At 37.0% G+C, this 17650-nt stretch overlaps 1 protein-coding gene across 25 annotated transcripts in view; it reads right to left on the bottom strand.

Moving 5' to 3' along the window:
* The window catches only part of PTPRD (protein tyrosine phosphatase receptor type D), a 2080413-nt gene that overhangs the window by 128652 nt on the left and 1934111 nt on the right, over nt 1–17650 (bottom strand). For all 25 annotated transcript variants that reach the window (XM_070495512.1, XM_070495506.1, XM_070495510.1 and 22 more), the window contains 2 exons: nt 7013–7103; nt 1526–1735 (listed from right to left, as the gene is read on the bottom strand). In XM_070495512.1, the coding sequence (XP_070351613.1) occupies nt 1526–1735; nt 7013–7103 (301 nt within the window). The remainder of the gene's footprint in view (nt 1–1525; nt 1736–7012; nt 7104–17650) is intronic.

Genomic DNA, 17650 nt, shown 5'->3' on the forward strand with positions numbered 1-17650 from the left:
AAACTCTAGGCCTCGGGAAGCGGAGCGTGTGAACTTAACCACTCAGCCACGGGACTGGCCCCCCTAATTATATAATTAATGAAATAGTGAGATGACATACGAAGGGAAGGGGCAGACTCTTCATCAGCGACGAGGCATTTAAACACTACTAGAAATGTCTGGGAGACATTAGAAACCAGTCTCTGACAGCGCCGCAAACAGGCTGCATGATCTGATGAGATTTCTCTTCCTTGCTGGATTCTCTGATCTACCTCAATGGTCTGAATGTTCTTTCTGAAATGTTCTAGAGCTATTTAAAGAAAATTACTTTCAAATATCTAAAAGTCATTTTAAAAAAGAAAAAACATCAGTTCCAACATTCCATTCCCTTGATGTTCTGTCTAAAACCTCAACTAGAAAGAGAAAGCATATCCGTGCATTAAAATTCCAGGAAGCCCGTCACTTTGTTTTCAAATGACATTCTGTGCACAAAGGTAAACCGGGCAGAAAGGCTGCCTTTGTGTTTTGATTTTCCACAGGGGAATTCCTTCAGTCATTTGAAGAGAAGCCCTACTGTACGTGCTAACTCCTGATGTGGAGAAATCTTTGATACACCTCAGGCTTCTTATATACGGGAAGTGATGGCTCAACTGAGTTGGCATGCTTGTCAGTTTTAGGCCCCTATTAGAAAGATAGAGTTTAGAACACGTATATTAAATGTTAACGTGAACTGCCACTTCAAAATCCACCCCATTCCCATCTACAATTTCTCTCTCTTTTTTTTTCTTAACATTCAAAGCAACTGAAGCATAAAACGACATAAGAGCAAGATGAATTACATAAAAGAAGACAACTCATTATTTAGAGTACCTTAGGAATTCTCTGTTTTATTGAGTTATTTTCTAACTTTCTTGGCTTTTCACTGATAAAGTCACTGGTAAATTGCTATAATTAAAGAAGCTGGCTGTGCTCGCCTTTTCCTAGACAGAACTTCCCCATGAATCTGGGTAGAGCGCATTGTGGGCTCACCGGCAGTTATAGGAGAATAAAGTACAATCACCTCCAATCAATGCTTTCAAATACCTGGAAGTATACTTTATTTAAACCCAGGGCTTGTTAGTTCCTATTGTAAATCACACAGGCTGATGTCTATTAGGTATTATGAAAGACTTTTTTTTTTTTTGGAGAACAGCCATTTTAAAAGGATGAGGAAAGAGACTGTGAACATTGATGGCTGTCACCCTTCTATCAATACGTGTGTCACACTGAAAGGTCTCAGGAACAACATCAAATCAATTTGGCACTTCATATACTAGAAGTCCACCTAAATTCCCTGACATTAGAGATGCAGCCTTGTATGTAATGAAATCTCAAGCAAATTACTCAGCAACGTTCAAAGAGTAGGTAGCCTGTTCTTATGTTTAAGTTAGTGACAGCTCATGACAAATAATCAAGATGGATGTACCTACACATCCAGAAACAACCATATTCTGGGGAAAATGTGTAAGAACACCATAGGAAATAGATGCCATCACAATTAACTTACAGACTCTGCGTGTTCCATCACAGCCAACACAAAGAAGACATATTCTTGACCACTTTGGAGTTGCTTGTTTGTAAATCCACCATAATGTTTATCATCCCCCAGGGTGAACTCAGTGGGAAGAACATCAAAGTGAGCAGCAATATATGGCTTTAATTCAACTTCTCTCCCATAACGGATACTTCTGCGTTTCCTAGATATCTCTTTAAGCAGCTTAAGGGAAAAAGAGAAAGAAATGTAAACAACAGTAACCCAACTTAACTACGGTTTAATGGAAGAAATTAAGCCAGGACTGGGAACAACCCAAATACAATTTGTCCACATTTCATGGAGCATGTGAGCATCACTAAATCTCAGTTTTCTGTATCTTTCAAATGCTTGTCTTGCTGTTAAGGTAAGACACTGGACTGCTATTGCAAGGCCCAGGCTATACACACAGGGCTATGAATCCTTTACTGGTAGCTCATATCATTGTCTACCCAAATGAAATCTCTCAAAGGGCAAGAGTGCATTATAACTTGTCTAAGGAAAAAAGTCAGCTTGATTCATAGAAACCTGTCATGCAGGCTCTATTATTGTTATTTGTCAAACAAGTAGTAACATCAGATAAAGCCTTCTAAATCTCCAAATATGACCAACTTTTTGGAGAAGTCAGCACCATTTCAGATTATTTTCAGTAATGAGATAATTTACATGATGCAAATTCCCTCAAATCTGCAGAAATGGAATCCGATGACCAAGTTTTAGTTGACGTATTTAATAGACACTGTCACTCATTTAATAATTTCTGGCTTGACTTGGCTCCTTGAGAACCATTTGGGATATGATTCCTCACATTTATCATGGCATCAACTTTTTCTGGAGCTGATAGTTCTCTGGAGAGGTTGAATTATCTTGCCAGGTGATCTAGGCAGGGTCTATAAAAATTAATTTTAATATTGCCCCGAAGAAAACAAACATACACTTGTATTTCTAAAAGAAAAAAGTAGAAATTATGTTTTGATTCTCTATTCTTTTGCATTCACCCTTTCTTAGGAGAAAATCATGTTAATAGTATTTTATGACAAATGGCTTCAAAATGATGTTGAAGTTAGCTTTGTCTACTCCCATTAAATATTGGTATTTCAAAGGGATTAACAGGGAAAAAGAAACTCATAACAGTCTGGGATGCCTTTCGATATGAGGGGCAACTTTGCTGGTTTTTTGGAAAGAATTTTGATTTTATTTGTTTTAATGTCTGTATAGAAAAGAATATGTATCTGAGGGCAAACTAGAACATGGAATGAAATCTGTCTTCAGGTTGGTAAATATAATTAAGGCACTTATGGAAACATTCTGGCAAAATCTACTCTTGTTCTTAGAAATGGAAATAATACAGTAAAAACCAAAGTAGTGGTATCTACTTAGTAAAACAAGACCCTGATACAATCCAGGACAGACTTCTGTGATGATAATGGCTGCAGGTTGTATACAGGTAAACACCAAATGCTTATGTTAGGAACCTGACAGTATACTTCAGTCTCCTCTACACAGATTTGTCAATATTCTCAGCTGGCCAACGTTGTAACCTAAAAGTGTACTCTTTTGGTTATATAGATCACCTGTGTCCACATTATTTTTGAACAATATTTAATTTATAATGTTCTAAAATTTTCTGTGAAATTTGAGTTTATTGATGCACTTAAAATTACATGAAATGTAAATTCATTTATGAAAACCACAGTAGGCTGGTTATTGCCTGTTTAGCAAATTTGGAACATCTGATAATAAATTCAGGTGGGCTGATCACTTATACATCAATTGGGTGTTAATAAACAAGGCCAGAAATGTAGTACTGTCTTCCAACACTGTTGTCAAATTTAGGTTTACTGATAATAATGATGATAATGACAATAATAGCTAATATTTATTAAGCACTTACTATGTGCCAGGCACTGTTCTCGGGCATCTAAACACATCCTAGTTCATTTTCTCCTTACAATAACCCTATAAAGTAGGTTACTATTATCCCCACTCTATAAATGGGGAAACTGAGGTATGATAGAAAGTGACAATATATAATTGGACTAAACTGGTGAAATAAAATTACACATAGATTTTTTTCAACCATATTTTTGTTTACTTAATGATTGCACAATATCAAGGAAACATAATGCAACATCTAAGCTAAATTGATAATCTAAACTGCTTTCACTCAGTCTATACTTAGACATATAATTTTAGTGCATCTGCTTTCATCAACACAGATGAATGTGTACTTAGATTTCCTTTTCCTGTATTCTTTTAACATGTTATTTAAAACAATTCCGGTGCCAAATATTTAATATTACACTTGAAAAGTCATTACAAAGGTTATTGTTGATAGCCAGCAAATGATGGACCCTTACTCTGAGAAGGACAAATGCATTGCAGATGAGCTGAAGAGCCTTTTGAAGTTGGTTAATCAGAAACATTTACCATCAGTTGTTTATGTGACTATGTCCCTTCTTCTCCTTCAGTGATCAAACCTTACCTTGATTTTATTCATATTTCAGACGTAGGCAACTGTCATAATTCATTCATATCAGTGTCATCCGCATGAGTACCTTTTGTTAGGGTTTTTTTAGAAGACTTAGAGGAAGTACTTTAGAATAAAATATTTGAGTTTTTGGTGCTTCTTAGATCCAAGGCAGCTACTCATTAAGGTCAAACCAGGAACACCAACTAAGCTCCTGTAGATTGCTCTAATGTCCGTGGGACACAGTTCCTGTGTTATATTTTAAATGAGTCAAGTGTGCTCAGATGACACTGAAGTTAGCCAGTTATGTTGAAGTTACAACACAAATGACCAGATTATTTTACAGAAAGCCTTTGAAGTACAATGTGATGAAAAGCTTATGATATATTACAAGACCTACCCTGAATTAAATATAACTAACCTTTCAGGAGTCATTCTGTCCAAAATTCATTTTGACTATCACTGCTCTGCTCAGTCTGACCTTGACAACAGGCGTTCTAGTCTATGAATTTATTAGGTGGAGATTATCTCAAAGGATAAATGAGCTCAGAAGACAATATTGAGAGTGACTCTGTTTAGAAAGCCTCTTTCTATTTTTTATGGACCTAGATGTGAGGCATGCATGTGGAAATCCCCTTAGGCCACCATTCTATTCGATGATATGGTTTCAACGATTTGAATTATAGGCCTTTCTAAAAAATCACTTGGTCAAATACACTTAAGAGAGGAACACTGCTTTGTCAAACCCAGCAGTACCAAGCTATAGATAAAATTACCACAATGCTTTTATTATCCATGGTAGGAGAAAAAAACCTGTCTGTAGGGATCAGAAACTGGATGAGTAAGCATAAAGCAAGGCCATAGCCTACTTTCATTTGTTCCCCTCCACAATAGTTACAAGATGTATTGGAGGTAATTCCAGAAGATAGATCAAGGGCTTTAGTTTTTTATCAGAAATAATTTTCATTTTCCAGTCAATGCATATCTTATTTCTTCCACCATTAATTCTACAATGTGGTCTCAATTATATCAGTAAGAAAAGTGGGAAACAACCCATCCTGACCCAAAAATTTTGCATTAATAAATGTTCTTTATCAAACTATTATACAGATTAATGCACCACAACTTGTGGGATGATTAAAATGACCCTTTGTTATGAGAATCAGCAGCATAGACCCACAGAATTTAATTGCAAGAAAGCTCAATGTCATATAGCTCTATACTTTAATCCATTAGCATTGCTGTGCGTTTTGGAGGTTAAAACCTGGCTGTAAAAGAGAATCAGTTCTTATTACTTACTACCAAATGGCTCTACTTCTAAGGAAAGCTTATTATTTAAAAGTATTTGATGTCATTTTTGGCTTGGATCTTAATTCCTTGAAACCTTTTTATTATAATAGGTAGAAAGATACAGATTCTGCAAGTTGCCTTTGCATTTTAAATCCAATTCCAACTGAATTCTGTAGTTCAGCTGAGAACTGATTAAACTAATAAAGAATATCTCAGGATTAACCGATTAGTCAGTTGCAAGTAAAAGCATGCTTTGCTTCAAAACATTTACAAAAGACCAGCTGATCATTTTGCATATTCAGATGAAGGATTACTATTCCTCTAATGTCATAGAAAAATGATTTTGTTCCTTTATCATCAATAGAAAAAAAATTTATAACATAAATTACTTGACAGCTTTATTGGAATGGTGTCTCATTTTACAACCCCTCCAAAGCTCACCTAATCACTAAACAGTGACACAAAAGCACAGTCCTAACCTTGAACTCATCTGCTCTTTTGAACTTGATCAAATTTAACTCAGATAAATGAAGTGGGTGATGATGAACCATACATCTAGAGATGACATATGTCTGACAAAAGAAGCTAACGGCCCTTATCTGTCAGATCACAGACTCCTTAATACAGACATCTATGAAATAAACATCACTTCCCTGTAATGCAGTCGGGGAATTTCTGCTTTTCCTTGCTCTGTTTGCACTAATTTGTGGTAGACAAAGTACCTAGAAATAGCAGGGAGGGCTATAAGATGTGGCCTACATTGTAAATAAACCCAATGATTTAAGATCTCATATTCCCCCAAATGGGGGCCCTTTTATTTGCCTTCTGAACTGATTCAAACCAGCATCATGTTAAAATAGAACATCTCTCCTGTATTTCAGAATATGAACCCCCAGCCATTAACTTGCTGTGGCCCTCTGGGGATCTGGCTTAGCACTTCTGATTATAGCTTTCTCATCTAAATAGAAGTATGTATTAATTAGGTCTTGTTCTTCATACTATGTATTAACTCTGAAAAAATAAAATGAACATTTGCAAAAAGAGTATCAATTAAAATTTACCTACTATTGTTGAAGATTTTGGAAATTAAAATCATACTCTTTAGTATTTGCTCTACATTTCTTGCTTGGCTCAAAATTCTGCGATTTGGTTTGTTTGCCCCTACAGTTAAATGCCTTTTTTGATTATGAAATCCTACAGAGTACAGAATAAGGCAAACATGTGCTAGTCAACATAATTCTGTGAGAAACTGGTCAAGAACACATAGCAGGTCAAATGTTGAACTTTGGTGTAAATAGCAATTTAGTATTGTAACAGCCTCAGCTACCACTGCACTAATGAAGTGAATCTTGGAATTCATAACAAGGGTGATTAAGTTTTTGCTGACAATTCACTTCATCTTCTACATCTCTGCATCATGTTTCACAAGGAGCAAGAGGCAAAATATTAAAGCCAACAAAGATTCGACAAGTTGTAAGCTTTATTGCAGCTTAATGTCTTTTAATTAAAGCAAAAGGCTCTTTGTTCGGATCCCTAACGGTTAACAGGCCCAGAGCACTAAACCATCCGACCAGACAACTGACCAGCCAGTCATGCAGAAGTCAGCACCTGGATTAGATGCTGAAGGGTCTCCATAGAGAGGAGGAGGATGTTTAATAAATTAAATAACTAATGAAAGACACAGCCAACAAAGACATAGTTACCTCATCTAATTCCATTTCATCTGGACTCTCCCATGGCTTGATAAATTTCCCACGAGATTTCTTCAAAGGCACAATGATTATGTAGTAACCTCTGCACAAAAATAGACAGACAAAAATAAGATTAGTTCAGAGGGAAAAGAAAATGGACGCATCGTTAAATCTTCCACAGTCCAGTGATTGAGACTGAAGGCAAATTATGGATATGGAGTGACTTGCCCATCAATGACAAATAACCACCTGTTTGTTCAATTTTAAAAACAACATGGGTAAACACTTATGTGTGACTTCACTGATCTTGTATGGTAATATCACCATGGTTGACTGCTCTTTATTAGGTGTCATAAACAGATGGGGAACAGTTTGTTGGGACCCTGGTGCTGGACACATACAAGGCTGGTATATTGCAATTGACCATCATAAGTTGCTGAACCAAATATTTTCCACGACATCAATTTATAAGAAGACTTTCTTTTAAAAAAAGGAGATGTATAATAAAAATTGCTCTTAGCTGATACAAATGCCTATATTATAATGATGATTTTGTTTATACACTCCTAAAATACTTCTAATTTGGATAAAACATTAAAAGCATAAAAACTACTCATAATCTCACAACAATTATATAAAGATGTTAAAGCTCTCCTCTATTTCTACCCATTAAACTGCAAACCTTAAGGCAAGTGCTGCAGAAACTTGGAGACAATCACCACCTAATGGCCTCCAAAATGCGTCTCAATATAATACATCTATAGGAAGAGACGAAAGTGACTGAGTCCTCACATTGAGAATGGTCAAGTAAAATTTAAGTTATGTATAAAGGTACCTGTCCACAAATAGATATGGGTTATTTATCAAGTTGTTCTATAACTTCCGTAAAGGGTACACCCTGCTCTTGTATTCACGGTTAGGGATGACTTGCTCACACTGACCTTTGGTAGTAAACTATACAAGGACTTTGAACATAGGTGTATAAAAATAGCTAATACATTAATCAATTCCTGCTTCTCAGATACTATATTAAATGTACAATCTCATTTTTGCCCTCTTAAAAATTCTATTAGGACAAGCAATAGACAAAAAGACAAATCCAGAGAGATTAAATTATTGCCCAAGTGAAAACAGACAGTAAGAGTATACAAACCTATACATATCTTAACCTTGGCAATAGTCTGGCTCTTTCTTTATTTAATATTTACTCTGTATCATAAAATGTTTTTTAAGGACTTTATAAATTTTGTGAAGATTTATTGTGAAAATGAACACACACCCACTTTTAAAAGAGAAGGCTGCCACACAGGGAAAAGGGATGAGAGGATGGGGGCTACCAATTTTGCATCATATTATATCATAGAGATCACTAGCACACACAGGAAGCCCTCTTTCTACTTATCTCAAAGAAGAACTTTAATAAATTCTGCAAATCCTCTGATAAAGAACTCTGTTTCAGAAACTGACTTATAGATACAGAAAACAAACTGGTAGTTCAGAAGGAATAGGGCTGGGAGTCGGGCCGAATAGGTAAAAGGATTAAGAGCATCCTCTTCAAACTTGCAGTTATAAAATAAAGACGTCACAGGGATAAATGTACACCATAGAGAATACAGTCAATAATATTGTAATAACTTTGTATGGCGACAGATGGAAACTAGACTTATTGTGGTGATCATTTTATAACGTATATAAATATCAAATCACTAAGATGTACACCTGAAACTAATATGATGTTGCAGGTGAATTATACGTCAATAAAAAAATAAGAGAACTCTGTTTCCATAAACAGAGACTAGAGCTGCATTGTCCAGTATTTGGCCACTAGCCTCTTGTGGCTATCGAGCGCTTGAAATGTGGCTAGTCTGAACTGAGATGTGCTCTAACTGTCAAGAACACTGGATTTTGAAGACTCAGCATGAAAAATGAATGTGAGCTATCTGAGTAATAATTTTGTTGATAGTGAGTATGTGTTAAAATGTAATATTCTAGATATACGGGGTAAAATAAAATGTGATTATAATTAATTTCAACTGTTTCTTTGTATTTTTTGCTGTAGCTGCTGGAAAATTTAAAATTTCACGTGTGGCTCTCATATATTTGGACAGTGCTATTTTAGAGTGTTCTGGTGAAGAATGTGGCCTCTGGAGATATACCTGGCCCAGAATTCAGGCTCTGCCAGTAATGTGCTATGTGATCTTGGCCTGATTATTTAACATCCCTGAATCTCAGTATATATTCTGAAAACTAAGAGTAAATAATATCAGACTGTTGTTTTGCAAAATAGAGAAATAAACACAAAGTGCTCGGCACAGCATGCAGCAGGTAGCACCAAAGAGTTGCTAGTCACTTTTGGTACTGACGATCATCGTGGGAGAGAGGCGTCTGAACTACCTTATTCAGTAGGACTCGGGGAGATTCCCTGAGACGTAGATTAAAGGACTTGCCAAACTTTCTTTTCCTGCCTAATCAAGAACTCAAGTCAAACCAGAAAACTACACTAGAATCCTCTTCTCCATGGTGCTCTGAGCAACTAATCAACAGACTCACAGGAGCACATCACCTAGCCATTCATTTTCTTTCCTCCCAATAATCATGATGATCAAGGAGGGTGAGGAGAAGGAAGAGTCAGAGTGTGTGAGAGGCCAATATCTTTTATTTTGTGATTCAGAGTAAGCTTCCTCCTCTTTCTGTCCTCCCACCACTTGAAGGATTTGCCAAACAAGTCCATCATGTTAAATGAGCATGGAGAAGAATGACAGGGACTGCAAATGAGCGTACAAAATAACACTGCAGATGGACTTGATAAACACACTTGTTAGGGAACGTCTTGGTTTTCACTAACAATTGCACAAAGTCAGGACAGCTTCTCTTTGCCTGAAGTAATGACACTGCACATTATCAGAGAGCTCCCATTGTCCTCATTCAGAATCTTGTAAATCAAGGTTAAGCTGATGAATTCTATTAATGTTTCGTCTGCTCTCATACTTTGAGTTGCCATTCTTGTACATGAAAAAAGAATCTGGGGCTGGCCCCATGGCCGAGTGGTGAAGTTGGTGCCCGCCGCTGCAGGCGGCCCAGTGTTTTGTTGGTTCGGATCCTGGACGAGGACATGGCACTGCTCATCAGGCCACGCTGAGGCAGCGTCCCACATGCCACAACTAGAAGGACCCACAACGAAGAATATACAACTATGTACCAGGGGGCTTTGGGGAAAAAAAGGAAAAAAATAAAAAAAATCTTTAAAGAAAAAAAAAAAGAATCTGTTCTTTCTTCCACAGCATTCCCTAACCATTCATTTTACTTGTGGCCAGGCTTAAGAATTGAACAGCCTCCCCCATAGCAATTAATTAATAGTGTGGCCAGAGATCCATAACCTATTCTGTCCACTGATCTCTAAAGCATTCGTCTAGAGCAATCAAAGTGGAGCCTGCTTCAAAGCAGCTCTCACTCATTGAAAGAAATGGGGCATTGGGAATTTGGAACTCCATATTATAGAAAGTCTTGCCTGGGCCTAATCCATACATTTCAAGTGTGTTCTCTGCATCTATGGCTTTGTAAACACCTGTGTCTTTGCCTTTCCTGAAATCTAGCTCTCCCCTGATGACATTGCTTCCCTTGCAGACTTCTCATGCAGTGGCTGCTTATTCATCCCTCCGTTTCTGCTTATGAACTTGAGATTTAGGGCTTGGGGTTTCTTTCCTGGCTCGCTGTTGCTTCTTGAAGACATTTTTTCCTTCACTCTTTTGCTAAAAAACAAAACAAGCCCCTCCTTTTTTGAAGCTCATGCAATTCAGCTATGTTATGCTCTTCTCTCACTGATTTTTGCCATCTACCAATCTCTTCAGAATCCTCTTTCTGTTTTGTTTTGTTTTTTGTTTTTTTTTTCTGGCAGGGTTAACAGTCTTCCTTTTCTCCCAAACTCTGCCATCACCCTAGGTGATTTCAACCTTCAGAGAGTCTGGCCCATGTGCCACCCAGGGCTCTCAGATTCTTGAACTCTTCCTTTAAAGCCCACATCCTCCACTCAACCTTAGCTGAAATCTATGATTGCCTTTCTTTGTGTCTGGACCCAGGTTGGTGAATACAGCTTGAGAAATGATACATAGGGAAGAATGATTCATAATCATAAAACTCTAATTCAAATTCATAACCATAATCAATCAAACTCAAATTCATAATCAGTAAACTGAAACAGGCCTTCAACACTTCCTGGAAATCCTACTACAACTTCTCCAGTTACCTAGTCCTTCCATTTTTCATAGTAAGTTTTTCAAACTTTCTCCCCTGGCCTCCAACCTTGGACAGCCTTGCCTCCCCACTAGAAGAAGATGGACTTATCTCTTTCAAAAAGAGAAAATAAAAACATTCAGACAAGAATTCCCTCATCTTCTGTCTACTAAACTACAAGCCTACCCACATCTGTATGCAAATCATCATCTTTCCATTTGGTACAGTAGAAGTGCTGGCTCTACTTTTCAAGGGCCAACACTCTTTCATGAATTGGTTCCCATCATTCACTCTCTAAGGAAGTTTACCATATACCATACTCCTTCTCTCTCATACATCTCAACTTCTCCCTCCCCATTAGATTCTATCCATTAACTTTCAATCATGTATAAATATCTGCCATTTAAAAAACAAAACAAACCAAATTCCACTCCAGTCATCAGTGTCTCCTTCTTCTACCCTTTACCCCAAATTGTGAGAAGAGCTGTGTTTCTTGCTGTTCTCCATTTCTTCACCTTCCACTCACTTTCCAGCCAACTGTACTCTACAGCTCCTTCCTCATCAGCCCACCTCACTTCCCTCGCCAGGGTCCTCAGTGACATTGGTAGTATTGGATGAAAAGGAAAGATTTTGTTTGCCATCTTACATGATCTCTTAGCAGAATCTGACAATGCTGATAAGACCCTCCATGAAACATTCGCAGCCCTTGCTCTGTATCCCACTCTCCTGGTTTCCTTACATCTCTCACCACATTAACCTTACTTCCTTAGTAGGATTTATGATCTGCTACCCAGCTATTACATGGTGGAGTTCCTCAAGGATTTGGCCAAAGACTTCTCTTCACTCTCTTGCTTCTTCCTAGGTGATCACATTTCAGTGCAGGGCATCAGTTATCACCTATACGCAAATCACTTACACATTCATATCTTCAGCCCTGAACATTCTTCTGAACTCCACAGGTTTATTCAATTCCAACTTTATGTCTCCCTTTCTATGTCACAAATGTACCTCAAATTTACTGTGGTTAAAACAAAACAAAAAATATGCCTCCAAAATAAACCTTCTCCCAATATCGCTCCACAATCCGTTTTAGTGCACATGCTATAAACCTGAGTGTCATCATGTCAATCTGCTTTAACTCCCCCTCTCTCATACCCAACCTATCACGGAAGTCCTATTACTTCCAAACTCTGTTGACAGGGCATTCACTCTCCCCATCTCTACTGCACCACGCTGGCTTCATTCCACTGTCTCGTGCCTGCATTGCTACCTACATCTCCTAAATTTCTCTCTCCATTGAGTTTAGTCCCTCTAGTCTAGTCTCTGAAATATTTATTTTGCAATAGAAAGTTGACTGTAACATTTCCATTTTTTAAAATATTTCAATGGATCCTCATTTCCTGTAGGATAAAGACCAACAGGTATTATAAGACAGCAGGATCTTGCCTAAATCCATCTCTCCATGCCCTCTGAGCTATACTCCGATGGGCTTTCAGTTTCTTCGGTCCATTCTGTCATCAAATCCTTGATCATTCTGTTCCATCTTGCCTAGAACTTTCTGTCACTCCCACAAGTCCTAAGTTAACTCTTTTCCTAAAATAGCAACTCACTTTTTACTTCCTAATTGAAAACTTCCCAGACCTCTCTGATTAAATCAATTAACCCTATTATACAGCTTCAATGGACCATTCTTACTCTACAATTTTTTTACTGTTTAAGACATGTTTGTATATTTAGAAATACATTACTAAAGCAGATGTATGTATAATCCCCCCAAATTTGCTTAACTTTGCCATTTTGTCATTGAGTTCTGTTTCCACTGTAAAGTGGAAGTGGGTGGAGTAGGTGGCTCTTAGGGACTTAACGCCTCCCCTAAATCAGGCAGTCAGAAACATTTGGGAGCTCATCTCTTCCCTTAGAACTTCAACTCTCAATCTCATCAAGCTTTTTCTCCTTCCTCCAAAGCAGCAATGACATGTCCAAATAGAATTTAGAGAAAATACACTCCTTACTATAACTTCCTTTTTTAGTCAGCATAGTGATGATCCTTGTGAGAATCTCATGGAATAGTAAGGAAGATAAGATGATTCAGATAAGAAAAGTGAAATGGGGAGCTAATAAGTACCCTATAAATTCATCACAACCAAATCATATGAACTGAAAGAACTTGGTTGAAATAAAAAAAAAATTGCTCTTGGATATAGATCAGCTTTATACATGGGTAAAATTAAACTCTACACTCTGCTCTGCCTGTCTGACTAAAGCCTGGAGTTTAGGCTCAAAACACCTTTTCCAATATAGACTTTAACTATTAAACCAAGAGAAAAACAACTTCAGAATCGATATACCTGGAAAGCCCTTGACTACTTATGAAGTAAGCTGTGTTTTCCCAGTATATTAGATTTAATTAGATAAGTTAAATCTAACCTTCAGAATTTTAATTATATCAAGTAAAGTTTTACTAATTTTATTTAATATGTTATCATCAAGGGGCCCAGCTCCATATAATTATTTGGGAAGGCAAGCTCTGGTCTTTGTGGCAGTCCCACTTCAAATTCAGCAGGCTTTCTGTATTAGCAGTCTGTATTAGTTTTCTCAAACTCATTACTTAACTGGGAGGTCAAAATCTGTCTCAGAGTTTAACGATGAAAGTCATTCCCTGCATGCTTTTTGATTTTTCTTTTTTTTGCCGTAGTCATTTGGGTATATATTGTTTAAATCAAATTAATTTACCATAGAAAAACCAAAGAAAGTTGAATGATCTTTCCAGTCTCTATGTTTAAATTAAGGTTTTCAATCTTTTTAGCTTTGTGTTGTCAGACAAGTCACTCAATTTAGTCTTAAGCCTTATTTTCCTTCTTTGTAAAATGGTGGACGATAATGCTGACCTGTGGGAAGCCTCTCCCTTTACTTCTCATATTGAAATTCCCATGACAATCTACCAATTTTATTGCTCCATGATAGTTATACATTTTCATGATCTGTGGCCAAGCATATGAGCCTGATTACTCTTGGTTCTAAGGTTGTCTGGGGTGGTCCTGTTGATGCCTACTTGTCCTGGAGTTCTTAATTGTTTAGCAATTGCCCTAGAAAAAAAGGTCCTAGTTTGGCCAATAAATTGCATGGTCATAGTTCAACATATGGGCTCTGGAGCCAGACTGTCTGGGTTCAGATCTTTCCTCTCTGTTTCTGCTACTGTGTTGCCAGGGCAAGTTTGTCCACCTCATAACTCCCTCAGCAGTAAAATGAGAACACACTTCTTGTGAAGACTACATCAGTTAATGTGTGCAATGGCCTCTGAACAGCATCTAGTAAGCCCTCTGTCCCTATAAACTATTATTAGTATCAACTATATGATCTTGGCCAGGCTGCTTAGTATTTCTGGGCCTCACTTTACTCACCTGTAAATGGGGAGAGGAATACCTACCTCAAAAGGTTATTGTAAGCCTTAACTAAAACATTCTAATATCTTCAGTAAATTGTAAAGCACTATACAAATTTAAGTCTTTACCACTTCAGTTGATAAACATTTCTCATTAAACATTACATAGATAATACATTAACACATTAAACTGCTAACAGTGGTGCACATGTTTTATGAAGCAACTTTGTAAGCCATGCTTCCTAGAACATCTTCTTTTTTTAAAAGAAAAAGTAGATGACCTGAAAGCCAAATTAGTAAAACCAAAGAAATTTAAAATTTCATAAAATGCTCTTATTCTTTATTTCTATTTTTCATAAATATAAAATGGGTACCATAAAATTAATTTACATTGAGTACCTCCTGGTAGCTTTTTCTTTTAGTAAAATCTGTGTGGTATGTTTTTGTCTTAGCCCCCAGAGTAAAATCTTGTTCTACACAGCCATGGAAGCTCCCTCTGTCACCACAACTTGCTTCTGAAGAATGGTGGCATTGCCAGATTTTCTGACCTGCACTCTGACCCCAAATAGAAGGTTGAAGCACCACAAAATTCCTGGCACCAGAACCTACAGGATTCATACAACTGTTTCAGGAGAAATGTAGCCTTTCCCTCAGGAAGCTCACCTGCTTCTCCACACAAAAACCCAGTGTGAAAGAACACAGAAGCAAGGAGCTATGTCTGTGTTACATTTACAAGAGACAGATTTGGTTTTAGGTGGTGAGGAGTTGGGGGGTAGGAATAAAGACCTCCCAATTATCTTGGCCAGAAATGAGAAAATCATGGTTTCTGTTGATAAACAAAACAGCCCCTCAATCACCAAAACTGCATTTTGCTAGAAAACAAATGGGAAACATTTTCCTAGACAGCTTTCACTTCAACACAAGTTAGCAACTCACCCCAAAGATCTGGAATCAATTGTATTTCCTCCCCTTATTCCTTCCATAGAATACTAAACCAAAAGCTACATTCCTTTCTAATTTCTAACCTCGCCAACTACTGCAAGTGGCAAAGCAGGCGCATAGCTTCTTGGACTATCTGACCAGACCATGTGAACCAACCCAGCAGACAGGATGGGGAACTTTATGCAGTTATCACTTTAAGAAGCCTAATAAATATAAATTATCTAGGCTTTTTTGCTAACAGGAGGTTTGCTTTTCATTTCCTATGGATATGATACTTTTCCCACTCAAGTACTTTCTAGTTTTGTCTTTTGCTTTTTTTTTGTTCCCCAGAGTGGCTACAATATATTTCCGGGAATCTACACTTCATTTCTAGAATATGATTTTTTTCATAATCGTTTGCTTTCTTTTCCTGGTTCCTAATAATCTGTTCTCTTTGCTACCAAAGTCTTATCCCTTCTCCCTGACTCCCTTTTCAAATATACAAGAAAGAAGTGCATAAATAAAACAAAGAGAAAAATTGAACGAGCTAAAGAAAAACACTAAAAGAGAAACTATATTCAGCAATATCCTTAACTCATACAGAAGTTGGAAAATGAAACAAAAGTCTACCACCAATGGACTAAAATGCCATTTGCTAATAACGTCTAACACATTCTACCAAGCCAACCTGGTCAATAGCCACTAAAGATTTTTTTTTAATGTAAATAAGGGAAAGTCTTGCAAACTAATAGTAAATACTGCAGATTATACTATACTATTTTCATCTTTCAACTGCTCTTTCCCTGAATAAACAGTGCATGTTTTAGAATGGACTGAATTTATAGTCCATATCTTTTCCTTGTTATTTCATTGTTTGCAACTATTTTACCTTTTCTAAAATCTTTCTCACCCTTTAAGATTCAGATTAGATATTAGCTCTTTCCAGATGTCTTCCCTGATACCCAAGTTGGGTTTAGAACTCTGTATTTAAGTTTCCATAGTACCTGGCAGTACTTACTCCATTATATTCCTATTACCTATTTTCTGTATCTGTTCTTCCACTATAAGGCAGGGCTTCATCTCAGTCATCTTTCTATTCCTGGATCTAGTACTGGCAATATAGTATATGTAGATAATATGTTTGTTGGATGCCAGCTGAAAGGTCTTAATGGGTGGGTAAAATGTGGACAAAAAACAAGTGCTAGTCTTTTATCTGCTTCTGCATTCTCACATACGCTGTCCTTTGCCTGAAACAGTGTCTCCTCATCCCCACGGACCAGCTAACTTCTTGTCGTTCTTTACACCTCAGCTTAGATATTGCTTTCTCTAGGACCCCTTCCCTGAAACTGGGGTTGGGAGTCCGTTCTTTGGCTTTTCTTATCTATCCAATCTTTGGAATCATAGGACTCCACTTCAATTGACTCTCCACTTGTCTAAATCCCCCAATTAACTGTGCTGTATAAGAGTAATGAGGAAGTTGGCATTATTTCCACCGAATCCCTAAAACATTGCATGGCAGTATGGTGGGAGATAAGAAATATCCACAGAGAATTTATCAAATCAATGAATAAATATAATCCCACTCTCATATTAAATTTTGTTGGGATAAACATTACTATTACACTAATATTCCATTCTTGTTTTCTGTTCTCTAAATGACAGAAAAGGAAGCATGGACAAAAATGAAGATATTACTTCTCAGTGAATTTATTTTAGTAATAATCTTTTGGAAATTCCATCATCTGATTGGAATCCTTCAACTGTCTTATCAAATAAGTAATTGAAAGTTTTCTTAGGAAGGACTGTTTTTGGTTAACTCTGAAGTAGCCAAATTTATCAGTCTTTCCTAAGTTTCACAAATGGCACTACATTAAAACTTCTTGTTTATAATCTTACTTCTTAATAGCTGATTTTTCCAGCCATCTTCTTTAAGTTTTCAGAGCTTTGAAAATTTTTGACTGTATCCACCTTCTTGAAAATTCCTTTGCCATCACCCTGACCTGACTTGGTTCTCTGCTTTCTAGAACTTTCTAACAAATCTTACTCTGCGTCTTTTACTTGCTCTCTTCTTCCTACTAACTGAGACCTTTACTTTTAGCCTTTTGCTTCATATTTTT

This window comes from Equus asinus, chromosome 23 (genome assembly GCF_041296235.1).
Source record: "Equus asinus isolate D_3611 breed Donkey chromosome 23, EquAss-T2T_v2, whole genome shotgun sequence".
Lineage (NCBI taxonomy): Eukaryota > Metazoa > Chordata > Mammalia > Perissodactyla > Equidae > Equus > Equus asinus.